Source organism: Monodelphis domestica, chromosome 2 (assembly GCF_027887165.1).
Source record: "Monodelphis domestica isolate mMonDom1 chromosome 2, mMonDom1.pri, whole genome shotgun sequence".
NCBI lineage: Eukaryota > Metazoa > Chordata > Mammalia > Didelphimorphia > Didelphidae > Monodelphis > Monodelphis domestica.
In genome coordinates this window covers 527467979-527495956 of record NC_077228.1, presented here as the reverse complement: position 1 = coordinate 527495956, position 27978 = coordinate 527467979, and the positions used below count along the sequence as shown (strand labels likewise).

At 39.9% G+C, this 27978-nt stretch overlaps 1 protein-coding gene across 1 annotated transcript; it reads right to left on the bottom strand.

Annotated features, from left to right (window-relative positions):
- LOC100617894 (uncharacterized) lies at positions 1–27933 on the bottom strand. The gene is made up of 5 exons (XM_056814777.1): positions 27798–27933; positions 25992–27210; positions 18948–19044; positions 5972–6050; positions 1–1481 (listed from the first exon to the last, which is right to left on the bottom strand). The coding sequence occupies exons 1-5, from the start codon at positions 27931–27933 to the stop codon at positions 244–246; spliced, it is 2769 nt and encodes a 922-aa protein (XP_056670755.1). The 3' UTR covers positions 1–243.
- Between the last annotated feature and the right edge of the window lie 45 nt (positions 27934–27978).

Here is a 27978-nt window from a genome sequence, read left to right as displayed (position 1 = left end):
TACAAAATTCATGTTCTTTCCCTTCCCTTCCCCCAACCCCCTCCCATAGGTGGTGCACAATTCCACTGGGTTTTACATGTGCCATAGGCAAAGGTTTTGATGCAGCAAAATAACTCAGGGTGATGGGAATAGAAAGGATGTAAGACTAAAATCAAGTATTTGCCATGTCAGCTCTGGACTATAAGAATCCCCCCCCCTCACTATTCTGTCAAGTCAGGTGGGTCCATCCCATCATCATCCTACTCAAAAGGGGACACCTAAATTTTTCTGAAGGAGGATTTTGGCATCATCAGCCACAGTATTGAGGAAGAGCAACTGTGTATAGTAGGTCTTTCCGAAATGGAAACCAGCACTGAGTATTATTCCATTTGCAGAGCAGAAGCCCTCAACCAGTTTCAGGAGCAGTTCTATGGTACTCTCCTCCTTAATGAGTGCCTCCAAATCCAGAGACTTGAGTGGGACCTTGATCTCCTCCACAGGTCTGCCCAACCTTCGTGCCACTTGGAGAAGCGATTCATCATCCATTCCAAAAACTTTTCGATAATGTTTCAAATGATTGTTCAGAGTGACTAAATCATTGAGAAAAAAGCCTGCTACTGGAATAGTGGCCAAAGCACCAGTCTTCAGGGCCTGCAGCCATATCCTTTCTCGTAGGGCAGCCTTCTTTCGGTCTATTACAGCCTTAGAAACATCAGGCAGGGCCAGCAAAAAAGCATGCCGTTTGCAAGCTGGGAGATCCTTTATTAGTGTTTCCTCCAGCTTTGGGAAGTCATAAACAGATAGATCAAAGTTAGAGACTAAGAAAACTCGTGCCTCACTCATGCATTCATCATTGAAGTATTTCAGACAGTAATCTCTTATTATTTGCAGCACTTTCTCCTGAGAGAAAGTGCTGGGTTTGGCCTTTCTTTCATTTTCCAAATCTTTATCTACCATGGATCGAACAAAGTAGAATTTCTTCTTCATCTTTCTTATCTCCTGGACCAGCTTCACATGATTGACTGTGAATCTTGAAGCTGAAAAGATGATGAAGAAATCATATTGGTCAATATTCACTTTATTTAGATAAGTCTCAGGATGGAAATCAGGGATCCCAATGCCAGGCAAGTCCCAGAAATTCACATTAGGATATTTGGGGTGCTTATAAGGAGTAGCCTCCTTGGTGGTCTCTACCACCCCAGTGCTTGCAGAGTCCTTTTCTTCATGCCCAATTCCTCGAATGGCATTGATGAAAGTGGACTTCCCAGACCCAGATTCTCCTGTCACAGCAATATTCAGTGGGATGTTTTCTGATGCTTCCAGTGTCTCTTGAATCCTGGAAGCCACTTCTCCTAGTCTTCCCTCCTCTAGGGCTGATTGGATCCAGGTTAGAGTATCTTTAGTCAAGAGGCTGCCATCTGTACTACTTATCATTCTATAGCCTGGCATAAAGTTGGAGGCTAAGCTCTGAATATTTGCATCATGGAGAGCAGTATCCGATGTTTCCATGAGGCCAAATCAGAAAAAGATCTGAGAGAGAACAGGGAGAAAAAAGGCATATTAGTGCAATAGTGTCATTGTGGAAGGATATTTATGTTAAAATATGAAAAAAAATCATTGAACTGTGACAAGGAAATCACTTTAAAAGACTGATATATATTAATTTAAGGTCGCCAAGGAATTCAGCTATGTAATTCCTAAATGAAAACTCAAGTCAGCAGTCAACCTTTTATAGAGTTTAATTACAAACAGGAGGAAGAAAGGAATTAGAGATAGAGAGAGAGAGAGGGAGAGAGCAAAGGGGAGAGAATGGAATAGGGCTTAAATACCCCTTCTGTTTAGGCTGGGCCAAAAGGCCCAAGCCCTTAGATAGCTGGGGCAAAGAAAGGAGATCAGTCCCTATTACTCACATGACCAAAATGGAGAAACAGTCTCAGGGGCCTCCACCTCCAGCTTCCTTCAGAGCCAACTCTCAAAGCACCACCTCTCAGACCAAAAACCTCTCCAACCTCCCACACCTCAGTCCTCAGACCCCTCTATCTTTAAGGAAACCATCCAAGTTGCCTCCCCTCAGTTCTCACATCTACCAATCACTGTCCATGTCTTCCCTGTGCCAATGGTGGCTCTAGCTTAACCCAGGACCGCCCAGAGGTCTGTGGCTTTGCACATGTCTGTTGAAGGTCATATTCTCAAATAATTAAATCTTGATCCTTTGCTGCAGCCCTTCCTAAATCCTGTTAGGACTGAGTGGGGTGGAAATTGTATTTTCCAAGACCTGGTTCTGTCATTCCAAGTATCTCTATTGTATCAATTCTAAAATCAATCATGACTCAAAGAAATTCCTGTTCTATGCTTAAGCATAGGTCAAACCCTTTCCATTGTTCAGCAAAAGGTTTCTGTCCTAAAGTAATCTTAAGAAGGGAGGAGGAGGAACCTCCCATGCCAATGGGGTTCACATTCCAATAGAGTTCCCACTATCAATAGGAAATTTTTCAAGTATGAAATTTCCCAATGGTGAAATTTCCAACATTTATAAGTCTAAGAAATTTTAAGGTTTACAGAACTATAATCTGCCATGTTTGCAGGAAAACTGATTGTATCAGCTTTGGTACTCATATTTCATTGGCCCCCTTAGCATACCCTATTCTTCTGATTTTCTGATTGGAGGACTGAAGGGTGAAGCCATTTATATATATATATATGTATATATATATATATATATATATATATATATATAAAACCAATGCCACTGTATGCAAATATGCCAAGTATTAAGATAAATTCATTGTCTATGTCACTTTTCAGGTAAATGTAATTTACTTTTGTAACCCTTTTAATAACTCTTATTAAAGACTTTTGTCTGAAATCATAGTACAACCTTGCTTTTTTTGTGATAAGACTCTCAGATAAAATATGAGGATACAGACTATTATAAAGAAGAGAGATATAAGTGCCTCCCAAGTGAACTGCCAAGAAGGTCTGTGGAACAACATGACAATACTTGAAGTCATGACTGCCAGGCAATGGAATCTATAAATTAACTGGCATGTGGCTGTTTTTATCACTGAGGAATAGTAAATTTAAAAACTGATTGTGGAAGGGGGTGCAGCTGGGTAGCTCAGTTGATTGAGAGCCAGGCCTAGAGACGAGAGGTCCTCAGTCCAAATCTGGATTCAGACACTTCCCAGCTGTATGACCCTGGGCAAGTCACTTAACCCCCATTGCCTAGCCCTAACCCCTCTTCTACCTTGGAGACAATATACAGTATTGATTCCAAGATGGAAGGTGAGAGTTTAAAAAAAAACGGCTTAGGGATTCTGGGAAGATTTCTATTAGGTCTACTGGGGCCATGTCTGACAGAAAGGTAAAATTGTTGAAACATCCACAATGCAAGTTAGAGAGATGCAATTGCTTACAAGACACTGATTTTGGCATTAGAACCTAAAGAAGAGATAAGCAGAAGCCAGTAGAAGAGCAGAAAATAATAGGAAATTGAGCACAAGAGAAATTTGGGGGCAGCAGACATAGGTAATAACATAAAAACTACTTACAGAAATAGAATATCAAATTTAACAATAACCAAACAGCTGTTTTCCTGGGAGCTGTTCTGATTAGGAGATGGGCATTGCTGAGATGAGAGCTGATGGGTTCACTGGAAGAAGGTTGACTCCTGCGGCTATATGGAGAGCTAGCTGGGCTTATTGCACTCTAGCACATCTAAAGACTGAGGGGGAAAACTCTCAAGGATGTCCATGTTGTCCTTCCATTTCCCTTTCTGCCTTGAGAGGAATAAACAGGGAGGAAAATGGTTTTTTATCAGCATTACTATGAGAAGGGCTTGGCTTTTCTTAGAGTAGAAGGGACAGAAAAGAATTTCCTGCTCTTTCAAGGGCTGGTTGACAAAATGGCCCCATCACTATCTAGAACTTAAGAGGAAGGAACTCTGCAGATACCAGGACTAGAGATGAAAAGCTTGAAGTTCTCTGGTTTAAGGGAACTGCTTGTCACTAAAAGAAAATAACATTTTCTAAGCATACTACTAAGAATAGCTATGTGCTGAAAAAGTTTATGCTTGTTTTAGTGTTGAGAGTAGGAGAGAGGTATCTAGTAGAACTGTGAGGACTGGAAGGAGAACAGATGTCCGCTTTGCCCAGCCTGTGACTTGTGCCATAGATTCATCTCTAAAGAGATCCAGGAAATAGAAATTGGCCATCCAAAGTTATGGGTTGTCCCAAGCACAAGGATTTCCCTAGGTCCTTGCCAGACTTCTGTAAGTATATGGGGCAGAGTGTCATAGTGGATTAAGTGCTGAGCCTGGAGTCAAGAAAACCTGATTTTAAATCTGGCTTCAGATACTGATTAGCTCTGTGACCCTGGATAAGTCATTTCACCTCTGGTTGCTTCCATTTCCTTATATAAAGAAATAGGGATAATAATAGCACCTAAGTCCCAGGATTGTTGTAAGGAACAAAGGAGATAACTTTAAAGTGCTTAGAACAGTGCCCGGCACATATTGGGGGCTACGTAAATGTTAGCTATTGCTATAATGCTCTTCTCTATGTTAAACACTGTTTGCCTTCGTGGAATAATATAACCCATGTTTAGAGCTCGATCATCCTATTTTGATGATTCTTATTTTTGCCTTCTATTGAAGAAATGTTGTGATCAGTCCTGCTTTTGGATGCTTGAAGGAAACTGATTTCATGTCAAGGAGAAGCTTACTGGTGGCAGCTCAGGAGCTACAGTGTTGAGAACAGCAATGAATCTTTCTCTGTCTCCCATGACATTAACCATCTCTCATGATGTACCTACCAAGTTATCCCTGAGATTCTGAGAAATACAGTTTGGGTTGTACTTATTCTGTCATAGCCACAATCTTCTTCTCTTACTCTGGGAACAACTCCAGACCTGCCACTGTGACGATAAGTTAGGGTGAGTAAATCAACCAACAGAGAGACAGAGAGACAGACAGACAGACAGACAGACAGACAGACAGAGACAGAGAGAGAGACAGAGAGACAGAGACAGACAGAGAGAGACAGAGAGACAGAGACAGAGAGACAGAGACAGAGAGACAGAGATAGAGACACAGAGAGACAGAGAGAAACAGACAGAGGGAGACAGAGAGTGAGAGAGCTAGAGTCAGAGAGAGCCAGAGAGGGGGATGAAGGAGGAAGGAAAGAGGAAGCTGAGAAAAGGAGAAAAAGAAGAGGAAAACAGAGAGAGAGGAGGAAGAGGAGGAGGAAGGAGAGAGGGAGAGGTGGGGGGAGGGTTCTGTTTGGCTGGAATACAACAAATATCCATATTAGGCATAAAATCTGTACATAGCAGCAAAACATCTGTGTAGTTTGTGACCAGGAATGGGGGGGGGGGGAAGAGGAAGGGAGCAGTCATTTAGAATTCTTACCCCTAAAGTCTCTCCTTTTCAAAGCCCCATAGGGTCTTTTAGGGTCTTGCCCTTCCACACTCAATCTCCTATCCTAATATTCCCCCAAATTGCCCATCCTGATCCAAAGAAGTCATCCAACCAAGGTTACAGTTTTACTTATAGAAAATTCCCAGACTCTGTCTCCGTTTCCATAGAGACTAGAAAATTAGTTGAAAATCATTTCTCTCCTTCTGGTACTGTCTGGTACCATCTGGACACGTGGGGTGCCAAAAAGCATCCAGATAAAAGTCACCTGGCTGCCAGGGAGGCTGATTGAGGGTTGATCACCTCTGACATTCTGGGTGGTTCTACTGTAGATCCTGGTAAATCTCTGAGATCCCAGCGTCATTCCATTCTCTTGGTCATCCCAGGACTGTGCAGAGTCATCCTGGTTACTCTCCCCAGAACCCTCGAGGCTTCCCATCCTCTCAGTATTAGTACCTTTTACAGATCTTTTCAGGGAAGGGGGGATGTCAGGTCTCTAAAGTAGATTCTATCACCCCAGAATCCACAGCTTCTGGGGAAAAACTAATCTCTTGGATGAGAAACCAACTTGAGACTTACCTCTGGGATGATGGGGAAACACTGTGGCTGCCTTGGGCTCCAAGATATCTCTCTTTTCTGTGACCCAGAGCTTCTGTTGCTTAAATAAGAGGTAGAAATAGAAACCGAGTCTTGACACTCCAATAAATCTAGAGGTGATAAATGCAATAAATGCAGTAGAGGTGATAAAACAGTAATCAGATTAGACACGTTCAGTTTTGTTTTCCCAGAAAAGATCAAGTTTAAATAGAGGGAAACCCAAGGAAGAAAGGCTATAAAAAGGGAGTTTGAGATCCAGATTATGCAATTACCACTTAGCTGTTAAAGGTCTACTCTGTGACCTCGTAAATGCCTTTAAAAAATGCCTTTATTAAGTAACAACTCGATGCAATGAAAGGGTTGATTAGACAAGCTAAAGTCTGATTTGGGGAACTTTGAGACAAGCAGAGCAGATAAGAAAGAGGCACAAGGAACTCTGGTAAGCCACAGGAATCTGGATGGAAGGATCAGGGGAGGCTGCATGGAAGAGGCTCTTTAGCTGGGTCTTGATGGACTGGGATTTCATTAGCCAAAGACTAGAGAAAGGGAGGTGAAAAAGATGACCCATATTTGGACAACAGTGAGTTGGTCCATTTAATAGAATTATGAAATAAAATTGTACCAACCTGAATTATTAAAGAAAACTATCAAAGTAGTCATGCCAGGATCTAAAGCACTTGCTGGGTCTTAACTCCTTGCCTAGCTCTTAAATGTCTGCCAGCCCTCTCCTTCCTCACTGGATTCTCCACTCTGGACCAGGCTCCAATACTATCTTACTATGTATGCCCTCCCTTCTCTAAACAATTTATAAAAGTGTTTTGGAGAAGGTGAATTCATAGGGAATTCCACTGTGTACACTGCTTTTGCCTAATCACTGTTTTTTCTTTCTAAGCCAAGTTATCAAATCCCTCAATGCCCTAAATGTAATATTTATAGGGAAAATGGGTGGATTGATTGAACAGGAAAAATAGAAGGTTTTATAACAGGGAAATGAGTAGTTTAAGGGAGAGAGAGAATATGCCTGCCTGTGAGGTAAAAGGAGAGAGATGCCCCCTGCCATGAGGCTTTTTTTAAAAGTGGAGTTCCAGAAAAATGGGTCCCTTATGATAGCCTGAGGGGACATATTCTCTATGGGTTGATGTGGAAGATACCCCAGAGCAGGTAAGCACTTACCCTCCTGAGGGACAAGTCTCCCCCTAGACCAAGGTCGCCCAGCAGGGATCCAATAAGGACAGTTGAATGGCTGATCCTGAGGTTCAGCTCCTTCTATGTCTCCTGAAATGTTAGTCCTCTTATCTGACTGCAATATTCAAATAAAGATGAAGTTTAATAACAAGTTTAGGTTGGGGAGGTATCAGGGAAAAAGGAAGAGGGATTTCCCTGGATGAGATTTGAGTCCCTCTCAGCTTTTGAGCTGAGGCCAACCCTCACAGGCTGGTGGAGGGTTTCTTTTATTCCTGTCTATGCTAATCTGTGCTAGTTTTTGTAAGTTCAAAGTCTTATCAGTAGACAGCAAGATGGAGAAAAGTTCTGATCTTCAGAGTTGTTTAGGCATGTCTCTTCAGGCTGATGCCCTAAAGACTAGTCTTACAGTGCAAACTGCTTCCCTTAAGTCCTTCTGTCCGATGAACATGATCACAAGAATCCAGGTAGAGCACACAGTTTGGAAATTCATGAATAGAGGCACTTCTATCCAGAGACTGGGAGAGAGCCTCCTTCCAGTTCCAGGGCCAGGAAGGAAGTGCTTGTCACAAGACCAACTGCCACTCCCAGTTGCCCCTTCCCCCACCAACTGTCAGTCTTGTCAATATCTTCTCTCTAACACTCCAACTGCTGTTGGTTCCAACTCAGTGGCAGAAAGTCCAGAACTTGCTTTAGTTTTCCTTTCCACAATCATCCCCTTTTTTTGTTGTGACCTTCCCTAAGTCACTTATTTTTATTATAGTTACCAATCTACTAAATCTAATTTCTAACTACTTCCCCCAAAATAATAAACTTCCCTCAATTACTCTATCACTATTCTATGCTAACTTTATATACTCTAAGGAATTCTATGCAGGAAAGTTTGGGTAAGGGTAGTTTTAGGTTTTTACAATAAATTCAGTACAATAAATATTTGAACAAAACCATTACAATGAAATTTTAAATATTAGTGCTAACACTACTTACTCTTGCTAAGTTAACCTAAAATAGTTTTCCTATTTTATATAACTATTATTATTTGCAAACTATTTTATCTATCTATCTATATATTTCCATTATACACAATTTCAGCATCAGATTTACAATAAACAGTTAAAAGTTTACTATCTGCAAATGCCGCTTAAGTCTATTCCTATGTATAAATAACTGTTTATGCTATGTTTAACTTAACTTACTCCTAATATATTCCCTACTTATTATAACTATATCTAAGTCTCTAGTATAATCTATAACCTAATCTTATGTAAAACACACATACATGCTATGCTAAATATTTACAGACTCTATCACTGTTACTTACCTAATGATAGTATACACATTATTTATAGAGATTATTTACATATAATACAATAATATACATTGTTCCACATCTTGGTGTCAGTCAAATAGAAATATCTATTGATCTTTCTATTTGCCTAAGACCTTATGGAACTAACTATATTTTTTTTTGTTGGTTGTCTCTCGAACCGAGGATGATGATTGTCTTTGTGCGTTTTTGTGCACAAAGACACTTGTGCATGAAGATTTAAGTGGAAAAGTCGATGCACAGAGACAATCCCACTCTCTCGGCGTTTGAAGCCTGGGTCCATTGGCACGAAAAGTCATTACACCTGGAGACTTCCTCAGCTGCACTGAATGGCCGTGTTGTTTTTTGTGCTCCATCAAGCCCTAAACACTCCACAGTGCCTTGCTGCATCGCCATCTCAGCCGTTGAAACTTCTTGTTGGTTTCTTCCGTCTGTTCAGCCGAAGCAGTCTTCACATGCTGGGTGAGCAAAGCCCTGGTTGCATAAATACAATTTCAGACATTTGTTTATTTAAACAAGGTCTTCCAATATGTCAGTTTGTGATTTTGTGTTTTGTGTCTAATAGTGTTGTGTTGAATTAATACTTATCAAGTTTCTTCAGATTTCCACTTCTCATGTTGACTGATGGATCTCTTCTTTCTTCCAAGTTATGTAGTGATGCATGCTATTTCCCTAATATGTAAAATTAAGTTTGTTTTATTATTTCAACACACTCAGTCTTACATATAAGTTTCATTTGCCATATGTCCTCTTCTTATATAAACAAATTTACAAAATTCACAATCTTAGCTGACGGTTTCAGTTTTTTCTCTTTGTTTCTTCTCTCTAGCAGATTTTCTTGATGCTTTTCCTCTGGGATGGTTTAAAATCTTTTCCTCAGGGATGCTTTTCCTCTGGGCTAGAAAGTTATCTTCTTGCTGTGGCATGCTTGACTGCTGGGATCATGTTGTCTCGAACATAATGTGTCACTGTTGTTTCTTTGGGGTATACTTTTTTATGTTAATCAGTTTTTGTTTTCATTTCTCAGCACTATTTTTGCCTAATTATCTTCTATGCCTGTTATAGTGATGTTGAATTTTTCTGGTTTTATGTGGGAACAGTGGAACCATGAATCTTTCCCTGAAATTTTTATAGCTATTGGAGTACTAAGCAATACTTAATGTGGCCCAGTCCGTTTTATGTCTGTAGTCAATTTTCTATTGAATTTTTTAAGAATACTTTGTCTCCTAGTTTGATGTTGTGCAAATTGTGATCCAGGGGTACTGTTTGTTGTATCAAGCCCATTTCATGCAACTCTGTTATTCTTGTTTGTAAAGCTTGTATATATTTTGTTAATTGACAATCTAGTTGTGAGAAGTTCTAAGTCAGAGAAAGGAAGGTATGATAAGATCATTACTTTATTTGCTTCTTCTTCTGTTTGTTTTCTATCAGGTATATAATTTTGTTCTAATTCAGTGTCTAATTCAGTGGGAGGGAGGAAAAGAAAATGATCTTTGCCTTTAATGAATAATGCTTGGAAATGATCAAATAAAATATTATAAAATTTTTTAAAAAGCAACATCAGTGGACTTATAAATTAGGGATTGAGGAAGAAGCAGCTCCCTTTCTCTTTGAACTTGTCTTTTAGGGTAACTTGCATGCAGTCTCTTTGCTAGGTAATGGAGGCAAGAGGTGAGCGACAAACTCATATTAGCTAGGTCTTTACTCTCTCCAACCAGTTTTCACTATCTTATAAATAATTATAAATTAATATACAGTTTCCAGAGAATTTTAATGTTTATTAACTAACATTACTCTCTGGGCTTTCATAACATCCTGTACTGGTTCTTTACTCATCTAAGAGAACTTCCTTCATCTCCTTTGCTAATTCATCATCCAGCTTATATCCTCTATGGATATCTTCCTAGGCTTTGTCCAACACCCTATTCTTTTCTCTTTATATATACTCTCACTCACTTCATTAGCTCCCTTGAATTTAATAATAATTTCCATAAGAATGCCTTCAAGATTTATCTAGTTCCCATTTATATTCTAGGAGTTAAAGCCTTATACCACCAATTGTATAGGTATTTCAAATTGGATGTTCTAGACATCTCAAACTCAATGTTTTATTTAGAAACCATTATCTTCTACCCTGTCCCCTCATTCCTAGAAAACACCTTCTTCTAAATAGTTGTATTTCTCTAGAAATCAAAATGTTCTAATCTTATAAATTTGTAATCTTGACATTATTCTTGACTCCTCACTCTTCTTCTTCCCACATAGCTAATCATTTGCTAAATCATGTGATTTGTTCCTTTACATCTGACTTCACTACTATTCAAATTTTTTTACTTAAGTTTAGATCTGACCATGTCATTCCCCTACTCAATCATTTGCAGTAGGTTTTTGTTTCCTAATTTGTTATTGCTCGGTTACTTCAGTTGTCAGACTCTTTCTGACCCCATTTGAGGTTTCCTTGGTAAAGGTACTGGAGTATGTTGTAATTTCCTTCTCCAGTTCATTTTACAAATTAGGAAACAGAGGCAAAGAGGGTTAAGTGAATTTCTTAAGACCAAACAAGTAATAAGTATCTGAGATCAGACATGAACTCAGGAAGACTAATCTCTATCCATTGTATCTCATTGCTTCCCCCAAACTGCTTTGTTGCCTCTAGAATTAAATATACATTCCCCTGTTTAGCTTTTGAAATCCTACATAATCTCACCTGAACCCCCACCTTATTGGATATTACTGTCCCTCCTTTAATGTCGTTAAACCAGCATTTTCTTGTTTTCCCAACATGACACTCCATCTCAGTTCTTCATATCTTTGAAATTGTTGCACCATACCCCTCATCCCTTAAAAGTATTTCCTTCTCTTTTCCATCTCATAGAATTCTATTTCTTTAGGATACAACTTAAATACCATTTTCTACATGAACTTTGTCCTGATTTTCTTAATTGAAAGTGAGACTACACTCTCAAATTTCCTTATATCTACAGGTAACTTATCTTTTGAAGTCTCCAAATGGACTTTTGTCCCTGACACCAGTCTTCAAAAAACTCACCCAAGGGGTTACCCTTTGTCCTAAACTGAACTATTGTTCTATTAACTATTAAGCAGTTTTTCAATCACCAAAGTCAGCACTCAGCTAATAATCATTAAAACTTTAATTACTTCTCAATTCACCACCCCCCCAAATTTTTTTCTTTTCTTTTTTTTTAATTTGGAAAATTTTATTTAATTAATTAATTTAGAATATTTTTGCCATGGTTACAAGATTCATGTTCTTTCCCTCTCCTCCCCCCAGCTCCCTCTCATAGCTAATTCACAATTCTGCTGGGTTTTTCATGTGTCATAGATCAAGCCCTATTTCCATATTATTCATATTTGCACTAGGGTGATCATTTAGAGCAATGGTTCTCAACCTCTCAATTTGTAGCAATGAGAATACATAATGCATATCAGGTATTTACATTCCAAATCATAACTGTAGCAAAATTACAGTTTTGAAGTAGCCAGCAAAATAATTTTTTGGTTTGGGGTCACTGCAACATGAGGAACTGCATTGCGGGGTCATGGCATTAGAAAGGTTGAGAACCACTGGTTTAGAGTCTATATCCCCAATCATATCCCCATCAACCGATGTGATCAAGCAGTTGTTTTTCTTCTGTGTTTCTATTCCCACAGTTCTTCCTCTGAATGTGGATAGTGTTCCTCTTCTTTGGGTTTTCTTGTTTTCTGCCTGTCCCTGCTACTAGTGCTGGTACTACTGTTTTGGAGAAGATTTCATCTGAGCTGTTACTGGGACTGCTGCTTGACCCAAAAAAGGACTCCAGTGTTGTGAGAATCTTTGGCCCATTTGTCTCTGGCCCTGTTCCAATCAAAAACCCTTTACCTTAAGTATTACTTTAGAAATTTAGTTAAGAATAGTTATATAAGTGTAAGGGGTTTAATCTCTCTGTGGGTTATAAGTTAGGTATTCCCTTTTTCCTATTTCCTTTCTCCCTTTAGAGAAATAAACTGTTCATTTGTATTGTTATAAGTATAATTAATTCTCATCCCAAAGAAGAGGAAACCACTGGTTCTCTGGGTCCACCCCAAAACACCAGACAGCAACCCCTGGCATCTCTTGACTGCTAGAGAAAAGCAGCCTCTTTCTTCCAGAGTTCACCAACTGCTGCTTTCTTCAGTCTCAGCTTCTGAGAATTCTCTGTGTGGAATGTTGGTCTGCAGGGACTCATGCTGTCAGTTTGCCCTGCTGTGTCCTGCTATAAATCCCTTACTACAGTACCCCCTATAAAAAGAGCCAATTGAGGGAATTACCTAAGTAACAAATTCATTAATTGAGCAAGGAATAATGATTCCATGCAAAGCAGAATATAATACACCTGCTAAAAAGCCAAAATTAGGCCCAGATGGAAAAGTCATATATAGATTTGTCTAATATTTGAGGGCTGTAAATAATCATGTCATAAAAAGACATTCTGTGGTTGCAAACTCGGATGTAATAATTTCCTTTACTTCTAGCACAGCCACATACTTTGCTGTAGTGGATTTGTGCTCAGCATTTTTTTCAATAACTATTCATGAGCATTCCAGAAATATATTTGCTTTTATCTGGAAAGGTTCTTATAGACCTGGTATTAATTACCACAAGGGTATATGGAATGCCCCTACCCTGTTTGCACAAAATTTGGCCCAAGATACAGACAATATTCAATTTAAATGTAGTCATTTAATTAAATATATGGATGATTTTCTCTTGGCTTCACCAAATGCAGCAGCATGCCAAGAAGATAGCAAACATCTTCTGTTAGATTTACATAAGAGAGGCCACAAGGTCTCAAAGACAAAAGTTCAATGGTGTCTCCCCAAAGTGGAATATTTAGGGTTCATTTTAACTTCTGGTTCCCATTCTATTTCTCCTAAGCTCATTGAAGACACTTAAGAATTATGTGTTCCCACTACTAAGAAACAGTTAAGAGCAATCTTAGGAGCATCAGGTTTTTGTAGACAATGGATCCATTGCTATGGGGAAATCACTTATCCTCTTATAGCATTAACACAATATTCAGTCACTGAGGCACTCAGATTAGAACCAGAACACCTGTTGACTCTGTCATATTTAAAACAGGCTATCTTGTCTGCCCTTGCCCTAGGTATCCCAAATTATAATAAACCATTCACTTTATACATACATGATCAGAAAGGGGTGGCTTCAGGTGTTTAAACCCAAACTTTGGGTTTGACTCAGCATTCATCTGCTTGTTATTCAGCCCAGCTAGACCCAGTAGCCTCAGGAGCACCACCATTCCTTAGAGGCATAGCTTCCACAGCTTTATTAGTTACTAAGGCAGCAGACTTAGTACTGGGATGCCCATTAATAATTATGTGCTCACATGAAGTAGAAGCATTTTTTTCTCAGGCATAGAACACATGCATTTCTGAATCAAAGACTCACAAGATACAGTGTAACCTTATTAAGCAATGAAAATATCACTTCAAAATGTTGAACAAAAAAAAATATTTATAGACTAACTTGTTGTGATGGCAAAAAATTGGAAAATGAGGGGATGCCCTTCAATAGAGGAATGACTGAAAAAATTGTGGTATATGTTGGTGATTGAATACTATTTTGCTAAAAGGAATAATGAATTGGAGGAATTCCATGTGAACTGGAATGGCCTCCAGGAATCAATGCAGAGTGAAAGGAGCAGAACCAGGAGAACATAATACACAGAGACTATGGTGCAATCGAATGCAATGGACTTCTCTACTAGCAGCAATGCAATTATCCAGTACAATTCTGAGGGACTTATGAGACAGAATGCTATACACATTCAGTTGAAGAACTGTGGGAGTAGAAACACAAAAGAAAAACAACTACTTGATCACATAGGTTGATGGGGATATGATTGGGGATGTAGATCCTAAATGATCACCCTAGTACAATTATCAATAATATGGAAATAGGTCTTGATCTATGACACATGTAAAACCCAGTGGAATTGCACATCATATATGGGGGAGGGGAGGGAAAGAACATAAGTCATGTAACCATGAAAAAATATTCTAAATTAATTAATTAAATAAAATTTTACAATAAAATAAATTAAATAAAAAATAAAATGTTGTACGTCACTTGACCCCATCACCTTGCTTTCTGATTTGATAGTTTTAGGAGAACCATTACATATCTGTGAATCTTTAATGTCCATAGCTGAAAAGCTAGACACTCCTTTAGATAACCCAGATCTAGTTTTATTCACTGATAGTTCTTCTTTCATGAGGGATGACATATGTTACACTGGAACTGCAGTCGTCACAAAATTTGCCACTGTGTGGTCAGCTTTATTGCCCTCAAATATAAATATTCAGGTTGTAGAACTTGTAGCTTTAAAACATGCCTGTATAATTGTCAGAGACTAAAGGGAAATAATTTACACAGATTTGAGATATGCATTTAAAATTTGTCATGCAGTGGTTATGTTATAACTTCAGAGTATTTTTACCCCAGTTGGAAAAAAAATATAGCAAATGCAGAAATTATTAATGAAGTTATTTCTGCTCTCCAGCTACTTGATAATTTAAACTTTAACAACAAATAATGAATCAGATTTATAACTTTCCTATAATGAAGAGAAAGTGGAAAAATGGAAGCAACAATTTAAGGCTAAACAGATAAATGTAGTATGGGTGTGATCTGAAGGAAAACTCCTGCTCCCTAGACATTATTATCATCAAATATGTCAATCGGTGCATAAAAAGGTCACTTTGGCACCCAGGGCATTGTATACTCCATTAAAAGAGTATGGATAGCCCTTGGTTTAACTACTATAGCTTCTTAAGTGTGTAAGCCTGCCCCAACTGCCAAGCATATAACCAACATGCCTTTTATGGCAAAGCATTTGGTGTATGTCCTCTGGCTTATACACCTTTTGAATACTTCCAAATAGATTTTATTACAATGCCAAAAGCTGGACATTATAAATTTTGTCTAGTCATGGGGGATCTAATGACCAGATGGCTGGAAGCATTTCATACTGCCCGAGCCACAGTGGCTTTTGTTGCCGAGGCACTCTCAAAAGAGATTATTTCTTGCTTTGGCCTGCCTTCACGTATTGATTCAGACAGGGGAAACCATTTTACCAATGTAGTTTTACCAGGTTTATTCCCATTTGGGGATAACTCCCAAATTCCATGTACCATATCATCCCCAGAGCTCAGGCCAGGTTGAAAGAATGAACAGGGAGCTCAAAACTATAATTGGCAAACTATGCACTGAAATGCATCTAAAATGGCCTGAAGCTCTCCCTCTAACTTTGTTTTATCTCCAAAGGAGACCTAGAGAAATCTATACATCTCACTAATTGAGATGCTTTTTGGACACCCTCCTATACAAGCTAAACCTTTTTCTCCTGCATATACATCATTATTAGGGGGAGATACTATTGCTACATATATATATATATATATATATATGTATATGTATATATATATATGTATATGTATATAAGAATTGCAGAGTAAATTGTGTGAACTCCACGAATCTGGAGCTGCAGTATAAACAGGACCTATAGACTTCACTTCATGACCTAAACCTAGGAGACAAGGTATACATAAAGAACTTTCAGTGTACTGGAGCAACTTAGCCTTAGGGGGGGAGGCCCATTTCAAGTATTGTTAACCACTCCAAGAACTATGAAAATTAGAGAAAAAGGCTCTTAGATTCATTTCTCACATGTTAAGAAAGTACCTATTATTGAAATTGATTGACTATAACTCAAACATGTCTCCCAAGTTGATACGAATGTTGATCAATACTCTCCTGGGGGTGGGGGGTCAGGGGGAATTGTATAATTGCCATAATATTCAAAATTTAAAAATTGTCTGAGAAAACATTTCAGGAAAGAGAGATCCATAACTCCTTGCATTAAGAAAGCAAGTTGTTTGAAGAAGACTCCATGAAGATGCCTAAAGAAATCTCCACAGCATCAGAAGAGAGGAGTAGTATCCCTACTTAGTACCTCACTAAACTGAAGACAGGATTAACTCTCCTTTGCCTACCTTTTAAATTGAATCAAGAAAAGATTGAACACCCTACTTAGTGCTAGGAAAGAAGCCAGCAAAATACTTGGAGAGCTCTACCATTTTTTAACACAATCAGGAAACTGAGAACCTTTTTGTTGAGAAATTGACCTTCAAAATGTGAGAAGACAATCCCACAGACACTGACCCCTGGACAATGCTAGACAATTTTGGAAGCTGTGATAGGCCCCTGTGAAAAGGGGAAGAGATGAGAAGCCATCAAAAAAGCAAGCTCCAAACTCCCTTGGAGGAGATTGTCTTTGAGAAGTTAGTCTGAAGAGATTGTCTTCTGGAGATAGTCTTCTGACTGGGGAGGGTCTTCAAGGAAGCTTCCCTGGAGACTGTGACTTGGATCATGAGCTGGGGGCTAGGTTTCAACTTAGACTCTGACTCCTGGACTACTTTATTGGATGAGTGAAAGGCTGACTGCATTCCTAGTTTCCCAAGAGACTAGCTTCCATCCTGGAGGAGGTTGCATGGTTACTTAACTCCAGCCTTCCTACTCGAAAGCTAATTAATCTCTGCCTGGATTAAACAGACCCAGAGTAAACATTTAGGTTGATAGGATAGATAACTTCTGTATCCCTCTCACATTTCTCTTCTTTATTGTTTCTTCTCTATTTGTAAATAAATTTCTGACTCAGGGTATAATACTACATAATTTCATATAATTATTGTCCAATAATTAATTTTAACCCTTATAAGATTTGAGTGTTAGAAGATTTTGATTTAGATGACAAAGTAGTCACATAGGTCAGTTGCTTTGTTCCCTTAATAAAGGTGTGAATTTTTTCTCTACTCCTTCCTTTTTAGTACCTTGAAATTTGAATCTGCAAGGTCTGGCCCTCCACAGTTTGTGGGCTCAGGAAGGGTCTTCTTCTGCTCTCACCTGGTCCAGAGCAGCTACTTTTCCAAACTTTGCTTCCTTCAGTGACTTTCCTCCTTCCTCACATAGCAAATCTAGAATTGCAATGGTTGTGTTCAAGCGTTATGGCTCCCTGTCCTTATCTTCAGGAGAAAAGACTTTTTTACAATTGTCTTCACAAGTATTAAGGGTTAATTTTGTAGGAGTTTGACAAAAGGAAGGAGAGCAGTTCGATAAAAAAACTAAGCTTAATTGAGAAATATAGATAGAAAATAGAAAGGAAGAAAGAAAGATTAATGCTCTAATACCTTATGACTATACCTAAATTCCTAATCCTACCTAAAATTTCTAAAAAAAACCCTACGCTATCTTCGAGGACAGGTTCTTCTACCTGGGCTTAGGCCAGGCCTAACTACATATATTGTCTATCTATAGATTTATTTACTAACTAACTAACTAAGCTAATAAATAAACATTAATCACCTTAACACAACCCCCTTAAATCTGTTTTTTTCTCCCAACTGTCAGTAGGCAAACTGTTAGTCCCTCTTGACTGAGAGAGATCAAGACAGACTTCCTCATACTTTACGGAATCCAGAGGCAAAAGATCCCAAACTCTCTACTGTCTCTCTTTTTCTATCTCATCTCCTAAGTAACAGAATCTTCAGACCCAGATTCTCCTGTCACAGCAATATTCAATGGGACATTTTCTGATGCTTCCAGTATCTCTTGAATCCTGGAAGCCACTTTTACTAGTCTTCCCTCCTCTAGGGCTGATTGGGTCCAGGTTAGAGTATCTTTAGTCAAGAGTCCACTGTATATACTACTTATCATTCTATAGCCTGGAATAAAGTTGGAGGCTAAACTCCGAATATTTGCACCATTGAGTGTAGTATCTGATACTTCTATGATTCTGTAGCATCCCAAGCATATTCACATCTATGAAATATAGATGACTGTATGATTACTGTGTCTCCAAGCATAAGGTTATACCAATGAGGCTTGTGAATGTAACCTTGAACTGGCCATGCAGCCCTTGGCTAAGACAAACTCATTAACATCCTTGGACTCAATTCCCCAGGAAAGCGCGGTTTGCAATCTACACGCCCAAAGGTGTTCCCTCTACCTTGCCACCCAATCTTAATTGTCTATACTTTGTGATGTAGTTACTACATGCTCGGGAGTACCGCCCAAGCAGGACAGGATTAAATTCAGAGGCAAACCCATGAACTTCCTCTTGGAACTTTCTCTCCCCACTCTTGAACTTCCTCTCCCCTTTCGTAGAGCTCCACTCGGCTCCTAAACCTATCTCCCTCTTTCTCTCTCCTTTCTGAATCTTTTCCTCCACGAGGCTCCAGCCCCTGTCGGGTTACATTCTCTACCTTATTCTTCTCCTCTACCTTGTATTCCATTGATCCTCATATTTTCCTCCCAAGGGGAAAATCATAGGGGTTGCCTGCCCTATTCAAACACTGACTTGTCCGTGTCTGTCATTCTTCACCCTGGTTCACCGATTCCCTACTTCTCCTCGGGTCCCTATCACAAAGGACAACCCCCTCCTTGTAGACCCGCTTATCGGGCTCTACAGATTCCAAATCAGAAAAAGATCTGAGAGAGAACAAGGAGAAAAAAAGGCAGATTGGTGCAACAGTGTCATTGTAGAAAAATTATTATGTTAAAATATGAAAAAAAAAATCATTGAACTAAAATCTGGCATGTCCCCAGGAAAACTGATTGTATCCACTTTGGTACTCATACTTCATTGGTCCCCTTAGCATACCCTATTCTTCTGATTTTCTGATTGGAGGGCTGAAGGGTGAAGCCATATATATATATACACACACATATCCCTTTTAATAACTCTTATTGTTGCCTTGTCTGAAATCATAGTACTACCTTGATATTTTTTGTAATAAGACTCTCAGATAAAATGTTGAGGATACAGACTATTATAAAGAAAAGAGATTTAAGTGCCTCCCAAGTGAACCTCCAAGAAGGTCTGTGGAACAACATGACAATACTTGAGGTCATGATGACTGCCAGGCAATGGAGTCTATAAGTTCATTTGCATGTAATTGTTTTCAGAATTTTAAAGATTATCACTGAGAAACAGTAAATTTAAAAACTGCTTAGGGATTCTGGGAAGATTCTATTGGATCTACTGGAGTCATGTCTGACAGTAAGGTGAAATTGTTAAAACATCCACAATGCAAGTTAGAGAGATGCAACTGCTTACAAGACACTGATTATGGCATTAGAACCTAGAGAAGAAGAGATAAGCAGAAGCCAGTAGAAGAGCAGAAAATAATAGGAAATTGAGTTCAAGAGAAGAAGGGGCAGCAGACATAGGTAATAACATAAAAACTACTTACAGAAATAGAATATCAAATTTAACAATAACCAAACAGCTGTTTTCCTGGGAGCTGTTCTGATTAGGAGATGGGCATTGCTGAGATGAGAGCTGATGGGTTAACTGGAAGAAGGCTGACTCCTGCAGCTATATGGAGAGCTAGCTGGGCTTATTGCACTCTAGCACAGCTAAAGCCTGAGGGGGAAAACTCTCAAGGATATCCATGTTGTTATTACATTTCCCTTTCTGCCTTGAGAGGAAGAAACAGGGAGGAAAATGGTTTTTTATCGGCATTACTATGAGAAGGGCTTGACTTTTCTTAGAGTAGAATGGACAGAAAAGAATTTCCTGCTCTTTCAAAGGCTGGTTGGCAAAATGGCCCCATCACTATCTAGAACTTAAGAGGAAGGAACTCTGCAGATACCAGGACTAGAGATGAAAAGCTTGAAGTTCTCTGGTTTAAGGGAAATGCTTGTCACTAAAAGAAAATAATATTTTCTAAGTACTCTACTAAGAATAGCTATGTGCTGAAAGAGTTTGTGCTTGTTTTAGTGTTGAGAGTATGTTAAGATTAAAATTAGTTTCTCTGTTGAAAGTATTATATATCTTAGAGGTTTATTAAAGATTAAGAAATAAAGAAAATACAAAATAAGAAAGCATGTGCAACCTATATCTTGCCTGCCTGGTAGAGAGCCGCGTGTGCCCAGGTGCGGAAGCCAAGAGAGCGAGGGCCAGTAGGTGGAGAGTCCCTTTAAATAATAATTTGTGATCTCGCATTCAGGTGAGACTACAGGGAATTCTGCCAAGGACTTCTGGGGATTGAAGTCTGGGGTTCAAATCTTCATTTTTACATTTCCCTGTTTGATTCTATTGGGAAAAGATTTTCCCCAAAAGGATCATGAAAACATAATCAACTTAAAGATTACAATAATTTGAGGATAAGAGGAAAAAGGAACAAAACCAATAATTGCTAGACACATTGACAAAAGCCAGTTAGGGGGCAGTCCCCTTTGGCCTGAAAGTATACATACAAATAAATGTTCAATCAACCACACCCAAAGTTCATTCTTGATCTTCTCCTGTAACTTGTGGGCTGGAGGCATCTTCATGGTGTCTTCTCCAAACAGTTCAGTTTCTGGATTGGAGAGGCAGCATGTTTTTTAACCTAAAATTCTTCTCAAAAAGAATTTAAGCTTTGCAATTTAAAATAATAACATTTTTTACAGTAGGAGAGAGGTATCCAGCAGAACTGTGAGGACTGGAAGGAGAACAGACGTCCATTTTCCCCAGCCTGTGTCTTGTGCCATAGATTCATCTAGAAAGAGATCTAGGAAATAGAAATTGGCCATCCAAAGTTATGGGTTGTCCCAAGCACAAGGTCCTTGCCAGACTTCTGTAAGCGTATGGGGCAGAGTGTCATAGTGGATTAAGTGCTGAGCCTGTAGTCAAGAAAACCTGAGTTTAGGAGGCAGCTGGGTAACTCAGTGGATTGAGAACCAGGCCTAGAGATGGGAGGTCCTAGGTTCAAATCTGTCCTCAGGTACTTCCTAACTGTGTGCCCCTGGGCAAGTCATTTAACCCCCATTGCCTAGTGTGAATCTTAAAATTTATAAGACTTGTGAATGTTAAAGATTCTCAGACTCTACCTTAGAACATTTGGTTAAGACCATTCCCCATTTTAAACAATGAAGGCACTTGATCAGGAATGTGAGAACTCTAACATTACTCCACCCATATTTAAGCATACTTTAGGGGAAGATAAAGTTGTAAACTCCTTACTGAACAATGAAAAGTACTTAACTCATTCTTATAGTGAGGCAAAAGCCTTAATCTAAGTCTATTTTTAGATCTAATACAAAAGGTGCTAAGTACCTATAAAGGCCAGGCAACTTGCAAACTTGCAAGGGGCAAAGAGATGTGAACTTACTCAGAAGTTTTAGTCTACCCAGAGAAGTTGAGAACTAAAGAAGGTGTGAATTATGAATGGTCAGTCCTGTGAAAATGTCTACTGTGATTGGTAGATGTGAGAACTTATGGGAGGTGACATAGGAGAAAATTCTCTTTAAAAGGAGGTCAGAAAGGCCTCTGGAGGGTGAGCTTGCCAAAGCTGAATTGGAGGTCAGGAGTCAGAGGAGGCTGCTGGGTCTCTCTCTCTCTCTCTCTCTCAGTGACTGAACTTAGTTCAGCTTCGTGAGCTAAACTGGAGGGTCTCTCTGAACATTAAAATCGTGCTTGGAAGGATCTTGTGGTGAGTGGATTAAAGATTGACTGATCTCTCTCTTAAGGCTTAAGTCTAGACTGGCCTAGGCTGGCCTAGCCCTTTTCTCATCATTTCCTCTTACTCTCTCTCCCTTTCATTCATTCCATAATTTGTATTAATTAAAATCTCCATAAAACCCAGCTGACTTGGGTATATTTAATATTTGGGAATTTTCCCATGGCGACCACTATATTTTTTATTTAACTCAAGACACTGTCTTGAAACCATATTTTCGCAGTCACAGTTTAAGGCAACCACTCTTTTAACTGTAACACTAGCCCTAACCACTCTGCCTTGGAACCAATACATAGTATTGATTTCAAGATGGAAGGTAAGGGTTTAAAAAAGAAAAAAGAAAACCCGAGTTTAAATCTGACTTCAGATAATGATTAGCTCTGTGACCCTGGACAAGTCATTTCACCTCTGGTTGCTTCCATTTCCTTATATAAAGAAATAGGGATAATAATAGCACCTAAGTCCCAGGATTGTTGTAAGGAACAAAGGAGATAACTTTAAAGTGCTTAGAACAGTGCCTGGCACATATTGGGGGCTAGGTAAATGTTAGTTTTTGCTATTATAATGCTATTCTCTATGTTAAACACCATTTACCTTCGTGGGACAATATAACCCATGTTTAGAGCTCGATCATCCTATTTTGATGATTCTTATTTTTGCCTTCTATTGAAGAAATGTTGTGATCAGTCCTGCTTTTGGATGCTTGATGGAAACTGATTTCATGTCAAGGAGAAGCTTACTGGTGGCAGCTCAGGAGCTACAGTGTTGAGAACAGCAATGAATCTTTCTCTGTCTCCCATGACATTAACCATCTCTCATGATGTACCTATCAAGTTATCCCTGAGATTCTGAGAAATACAGTTTGGGTTGTACTTATTCTGTCATAGCCACGATCTTCTTCTCTTACTCTGGGAACAACTCCAGACCTGCCACTGTGAGGATAAGTTGGGGTGAGTAAATCAACCAACAGAAAGAGAGAGAGAGAGACAGAGAGAGAGAGAGAGAGAGAGAGAGAGAGAGAGAGAGAGAGACAGAGAGAGAGAGAGACAGAGAGAGAGAGAGACAGAGAGAGAGACAGAGAGAGAGACAGAGAGAGACAGAGAGAGACAGAGAGAGAGACAGAGAGAGACAGAGAGACAGAGACAGAGACAGAGACAGAGAGAGACAGAGACAGAGACAGAGACAGAGAGACAGAGACAGAGATCAGAGACAGACAGAGACAGACAGACAGACAGAGAGGGGGAAGAGGGAGGGAGAGGGAGAGAGAGAGAAAGAGAGACAGAGAGACAGAGACAGAGACAGAGATCAGAGACAGACAGAGACAGACAGAGAGGGGGGAAGAGGGAGGGAGAGGGAGAGAGAGAGAAAGACAGAGACAGAGACAGACAGACAGAGACAGAGACAGAGAGGGAAAGAGGGAGGTAGAGGGAGAGAGAGACAGAGAGAGGGAGAAAGAGAGAGACAAAGAGAGAGAGAGAGAGAGAGAGAGAGAGAGACAGAGAGACAGAGAGAGAGACAGAGAGAGAGGGAGAGAGAGACAGAGAGGGAGGGAGAAAGAGAGGGAGAAAGAGAGAGACAGACAGACGGAGAGAGAGACAGAGAGAGAGAGGGAGAAAGAGAGAGAGAGACAGAGAGAGAGGGAGAAAGAGAGAGAGGGAGAGAGAGAGACAGAGAGGAAGGGAGAAAGAGAGGGAGGGAGAAAGAGACAGACAGACAGACAGACAGAGGGAGAGAGAGAGAGGAAGAGAGAGAGACAGAGAGGGAGGGAGAAAGAGACAGACAGACAGACAGACAGAGAGAGGGAGAAAGAGAGAGAGAGGGAGAAAGAGAGACAGAGAAAGAGGGAGAAAGAGAGAGGGAGGGAGGGATAGAGAGAGACAGAGACAGACAGACAGAGACAGAGAGGGAAAGAGGGAGGGAGAGGGAGAGAGAGACAGAGAAAGACAGAGAGAGAGACAGAGAACCAGCAAGCCAGAGAGCCAGAGCCAGAGATAGAGGCAGAGACAGAGGCAGGAGCACAAAAAAGAAACAAATAGACACACACAGAGAAAGAGAGATACAGACAGACAGACAGACAGACAGACAGACAGACAGACAGAAGGCACCACATTAAGCACCCTGCCAGAGACTGATAGAGTGATACTGCCCAGGTGTATGAGTCTGAGGCCACTCCCAGGTCACATTTCTATGAAGGTAGAGATGCCATATTTATTCCATTTGTATCTAACAGGGAACAAAAAATGTAAATAAAGCGTTTGCTATTAAACTTGGATCAAGAAAGTGCCCAGCAAGCTGCAATAATGGCTCAATTCAAATAAGCTGAAATTTAATAGAGATGAACATAAAGTCATCAGTGAGTTCAAAAAATCACCTGCATGAGAGAAAAAAGAGCTGGCACAGCCAGAGGCCACGTAGGGGAGAAAAGGGAGCCACCAAGCACTCTAACAGGCAGGGGAAAGAGACAAGGATTAAAGCAGAGTCTGCAGCTTCACACACAGTACAGGGGGGCCAAATAAAGAGCAGATAACCCTAAAGCATAGTAAGTGACAAGGGCACTGGGGGGTTGTGAAATAAAATGCCCCTCCCCCTTTCCTTTGATATGTAGGGATTTGGGCATTTGGAACACTACATATGACATTACAATTTTTAAAAGAATTTGAGTTATTTTTACTGATTGTTTTTCTCTACTTTCTGTACTTTTTATTCTCCATTATAAAACATAGCTGGCTCTCTGGGAAGGGGAGGGATGTGGATCGTGTCAAAACAAAAGTTATCCATAAAAGTAATTATTAAAAGAAATTATTCACCTTTGAAGGAACAAAGTGAGGACAATACCAAGGTAATGAGATGAAGCAATAAGTTTTTTTTTTCAAATGTATTATTTATTTATTTAGAACTTTTTTTAATGTTTTGAGCTGCAGATTCTCTCTCCCTCTAGTGCTTCCTCCATCCACTAAGGAGGCAAACAATATACTCATCATGTATGTGAAAAAAAACGTAAAACACATTTTCATATTAGTCATACTGCCAAAAAAGAAAAAAGAAAAGTAAAGAAACTGAAAATATTATACTTCAATTTGCACTCAGAGTCCATCCATTCTCTCTCCAGAGGTGGAGAGTATTTTTCAACATGAATCCTTTGGAGTTGTTTTGGATTATTGTTTTGAGCAGAGTAGCCAAGTCTTTCTTTTTCTTTTTTTTTTTAAACCCTGGCCTTCTATCTTGGAAACAATACTGTGTATTGGCTCCAAGTCAGAAGAGAGGTAAGGGCTAGGCAATGGGGGTTGAGTGACTTGCCCAGGGTCACACAGCTAGGAAGTGTCCTGAGGTCATATTTGAACCCAGGACTTCCCATCTCTAGGCCTGGCTCTCAATCCACTGAGGCCCCCAGCTGCCCCCCAGCTAAGTCTTTCACAGCTAATCATCTTTATAATATTGTTGTTATGCCTACAGTGATCTCCTGGTTCTGCTCACTTCACTCTGCTGCAGTTTATGTCTTTGGTTTTTTTAAACCCTTATCACTGCCCTATCATCAATTCTAAATATCAGTTCTATGGCAGAACCAGTAAGGTGTAGGCAATTGGGATTAAGTGACTTGCCCAGGGCCCCACAGCTAAGAGCTGTCCAAGGACATCCCATTTCCCTGTCTGACTTTCTCTCCACCTTTTTGGTTTATATAAATCTTCTCATCATCTCTTATACTAATCATTCAATAAGTGTTTACTATGTTTACATTATATAAGGAAAAGGGACGAGAAAGAGGACAGTCAACTGCTTAGGTCAGAATTTTTATGCTTTTCCCTCTATTAGAATTCGAATCAAACTAGTATTCATAGGCATGAAGGGAAGAGAATCTGGCCAGCCTGCAAAAGATCCCTGCTCTGGGCCAAACTGCTACTCTACCTTGCCCAAAGGTCCATGTTTAATCACCGTTCTTTAGCAGGGGGTTCCCATATCTTGCTGAGAAGAATTTTAGCATCATCAGCCACTGTGTTAAGGAAATGTAATTGTATATTGTAAATCTTTCGGTAGTAGAGGCCAGTGGCACATAGACCTCCACTCACTGAGAAGACTACCTCAGCATACTTCACAAGTTTCTCACTGAGGCTTTCATCCTTCTTAACTGTCAACAGATCTGGAGACTTGATAAGCTTCTTCAGATCTTCTAAGGACCTATTTGATTTCTGGGCAATCTTATGGAGAGATGCATCATCTACTCCAAAGAGACTCTGATAATTCTTCAGAGTCTTCTGCAATTTAGCAATACTGTCTTCTTTAATGATTCCCACAAAAGGGACCGTGGACCGAAGACCAGACTTCAAAGCCTTCAGCCAGATCTTGTCTTGAAGAGCAGCTTTCTTTTGGTTAATTGCAGCCTCAGAAATATTGGGTAGGGATAGCAAAAAGACGTGGCGTTTGTGGGCTGGAAGCTCTTCCACCAAGATATCCTGCAGCTTAGGGAAATCGAAGGATGCTAATTCAAAATTGGAAATTAAAAAGACTTGTGGATCCTCAATTCCTACTTTACGAAGATTTTGTAAGCAGTTCTCTTGTATCTGCTGCAGAACATTCTCCTCTTTGAAGGACCTGGGCTTAGCCTTCCTTTCATTATCCAAATCACTGTCTATCTTGGTTCTAACAAAGTAAAATTTCTTCCCCATCTTTCTGATCTCCTGAGCAAGATTTGCATCATTGTCTCGAAATCTTGTTGAGGAAACGATGAAGAAGAAATCATAGGAATTGAAGTTCACTTGTTCTAGATAAAGCTTTGGTTGGAAATTAGGGGTCCCGATACCTGGCAGGTCCCATAGCTTTACATTGGGAAACTTAGGGTGTTCATAAGGAATAATTTCTGTTGTTGTCTCCACAACCCCAGTGTTAGCAGCATCATCACCTTCATGGCTAGTCCCCCGGAAGGCATTGATGAAAGTGGACTTGCCTGTGCCTGACTCCCCTGTTATCGCAATGTTCAGAAGGGCCTTATCCATGTCTTCAATTTTCTCCTTGATTATAGCTACTGCTTCTTCAAGTCTCCCCTCCTTCAGGACTGATTTGAGCAAAGTGATATTTTCTTGAGGCAGGAAGCCTCTCCCCCCAGTCTCTGTTTCATAATTGTTTACTATACTTGAGGCCAAAGCATTTGGTTTTTCTTTCAAAGATAAAGAGGATAATGAATGTTCCATGACTGGTCAATGGAGATCTCTGAAGAAAGGAAAAATAAGAAAGGTGAACCCTTAGAGTACAAAGGAACCAAAGACTCAGGTGTCCTCTCTGGAAGCAGTGTATGATTGGGCTCTGTTTGGCTGGCACACAACAAATATCCATATTAGGCATAAAATCTGGACATAGCAGCAAAGCACCTGCATAGTTGGGACCAGGATTGGAGGGGGGGAGAGGAAGGGAGCAGTCATTTAGAATTCTTACTCCTAAAGTTTCTCCTCTTCAAAGCTCCATACCTAGGGTCTTGTCCCCCCCACACACACACACTCAATCTCCTATCCTAGTATTCCCCCACATGGCCCATCCTGATCCGAAGAAGTCATCCAACCAAGGTTACAGTTTTACTTATAGAAAATTCCCAGACTCTGTCTCCGTTTCCATAGAAACTAGAAAATTAGTTGAAAATCATTTCTCTCCTTCTGGTACTGTCTGGTACCATCTGGACACGTGGGGTGCCAAAAAGTATCCAGATAAAAGTCACCTGGCTGCCAGGGAGGCTTGTTGAGGGTTGATCACCTCTGACATTCTGGGTGGTTCTACTGTAGATCCTGGTAAATCTCTGAGATCCCAGCGTCATTCCATTCTCTTGGTCATCCCAGGACTGTGCGGAGTCATCCTGGTTACTCTCCCCAGAACCCTCGAGGCTTCCCATCCTCTCAGTATTAGTACCTTTTACAGATCTTTTCAGGGAAGGGGG

Bases quoted from the DNA above. Each gene is read 5' to 3' on its own strand.
- LOC100617894 (XM_056814777.1), bottom strand. From the start codon at position 27,933: ATGGGAAGCCTCGAGGGTTCTGGGGAGAGTAACCAGGATGACTCCGCA. The intron at 6,051-18,947 runs GTGAACCAGGGT...CTCTTATTTAAG, and splicing joins CGAGGAGAAGTAGGGAATCG to CAACAGAAGCTCTGGGTCAC. The intron at 1,482-5,971 runs GTAAGTCTCAAG...GCCTCATGGAAA, and splicing joins GTTTCCCCATCATCCCAGAG to CATCGGATACTGCTCTCCAT.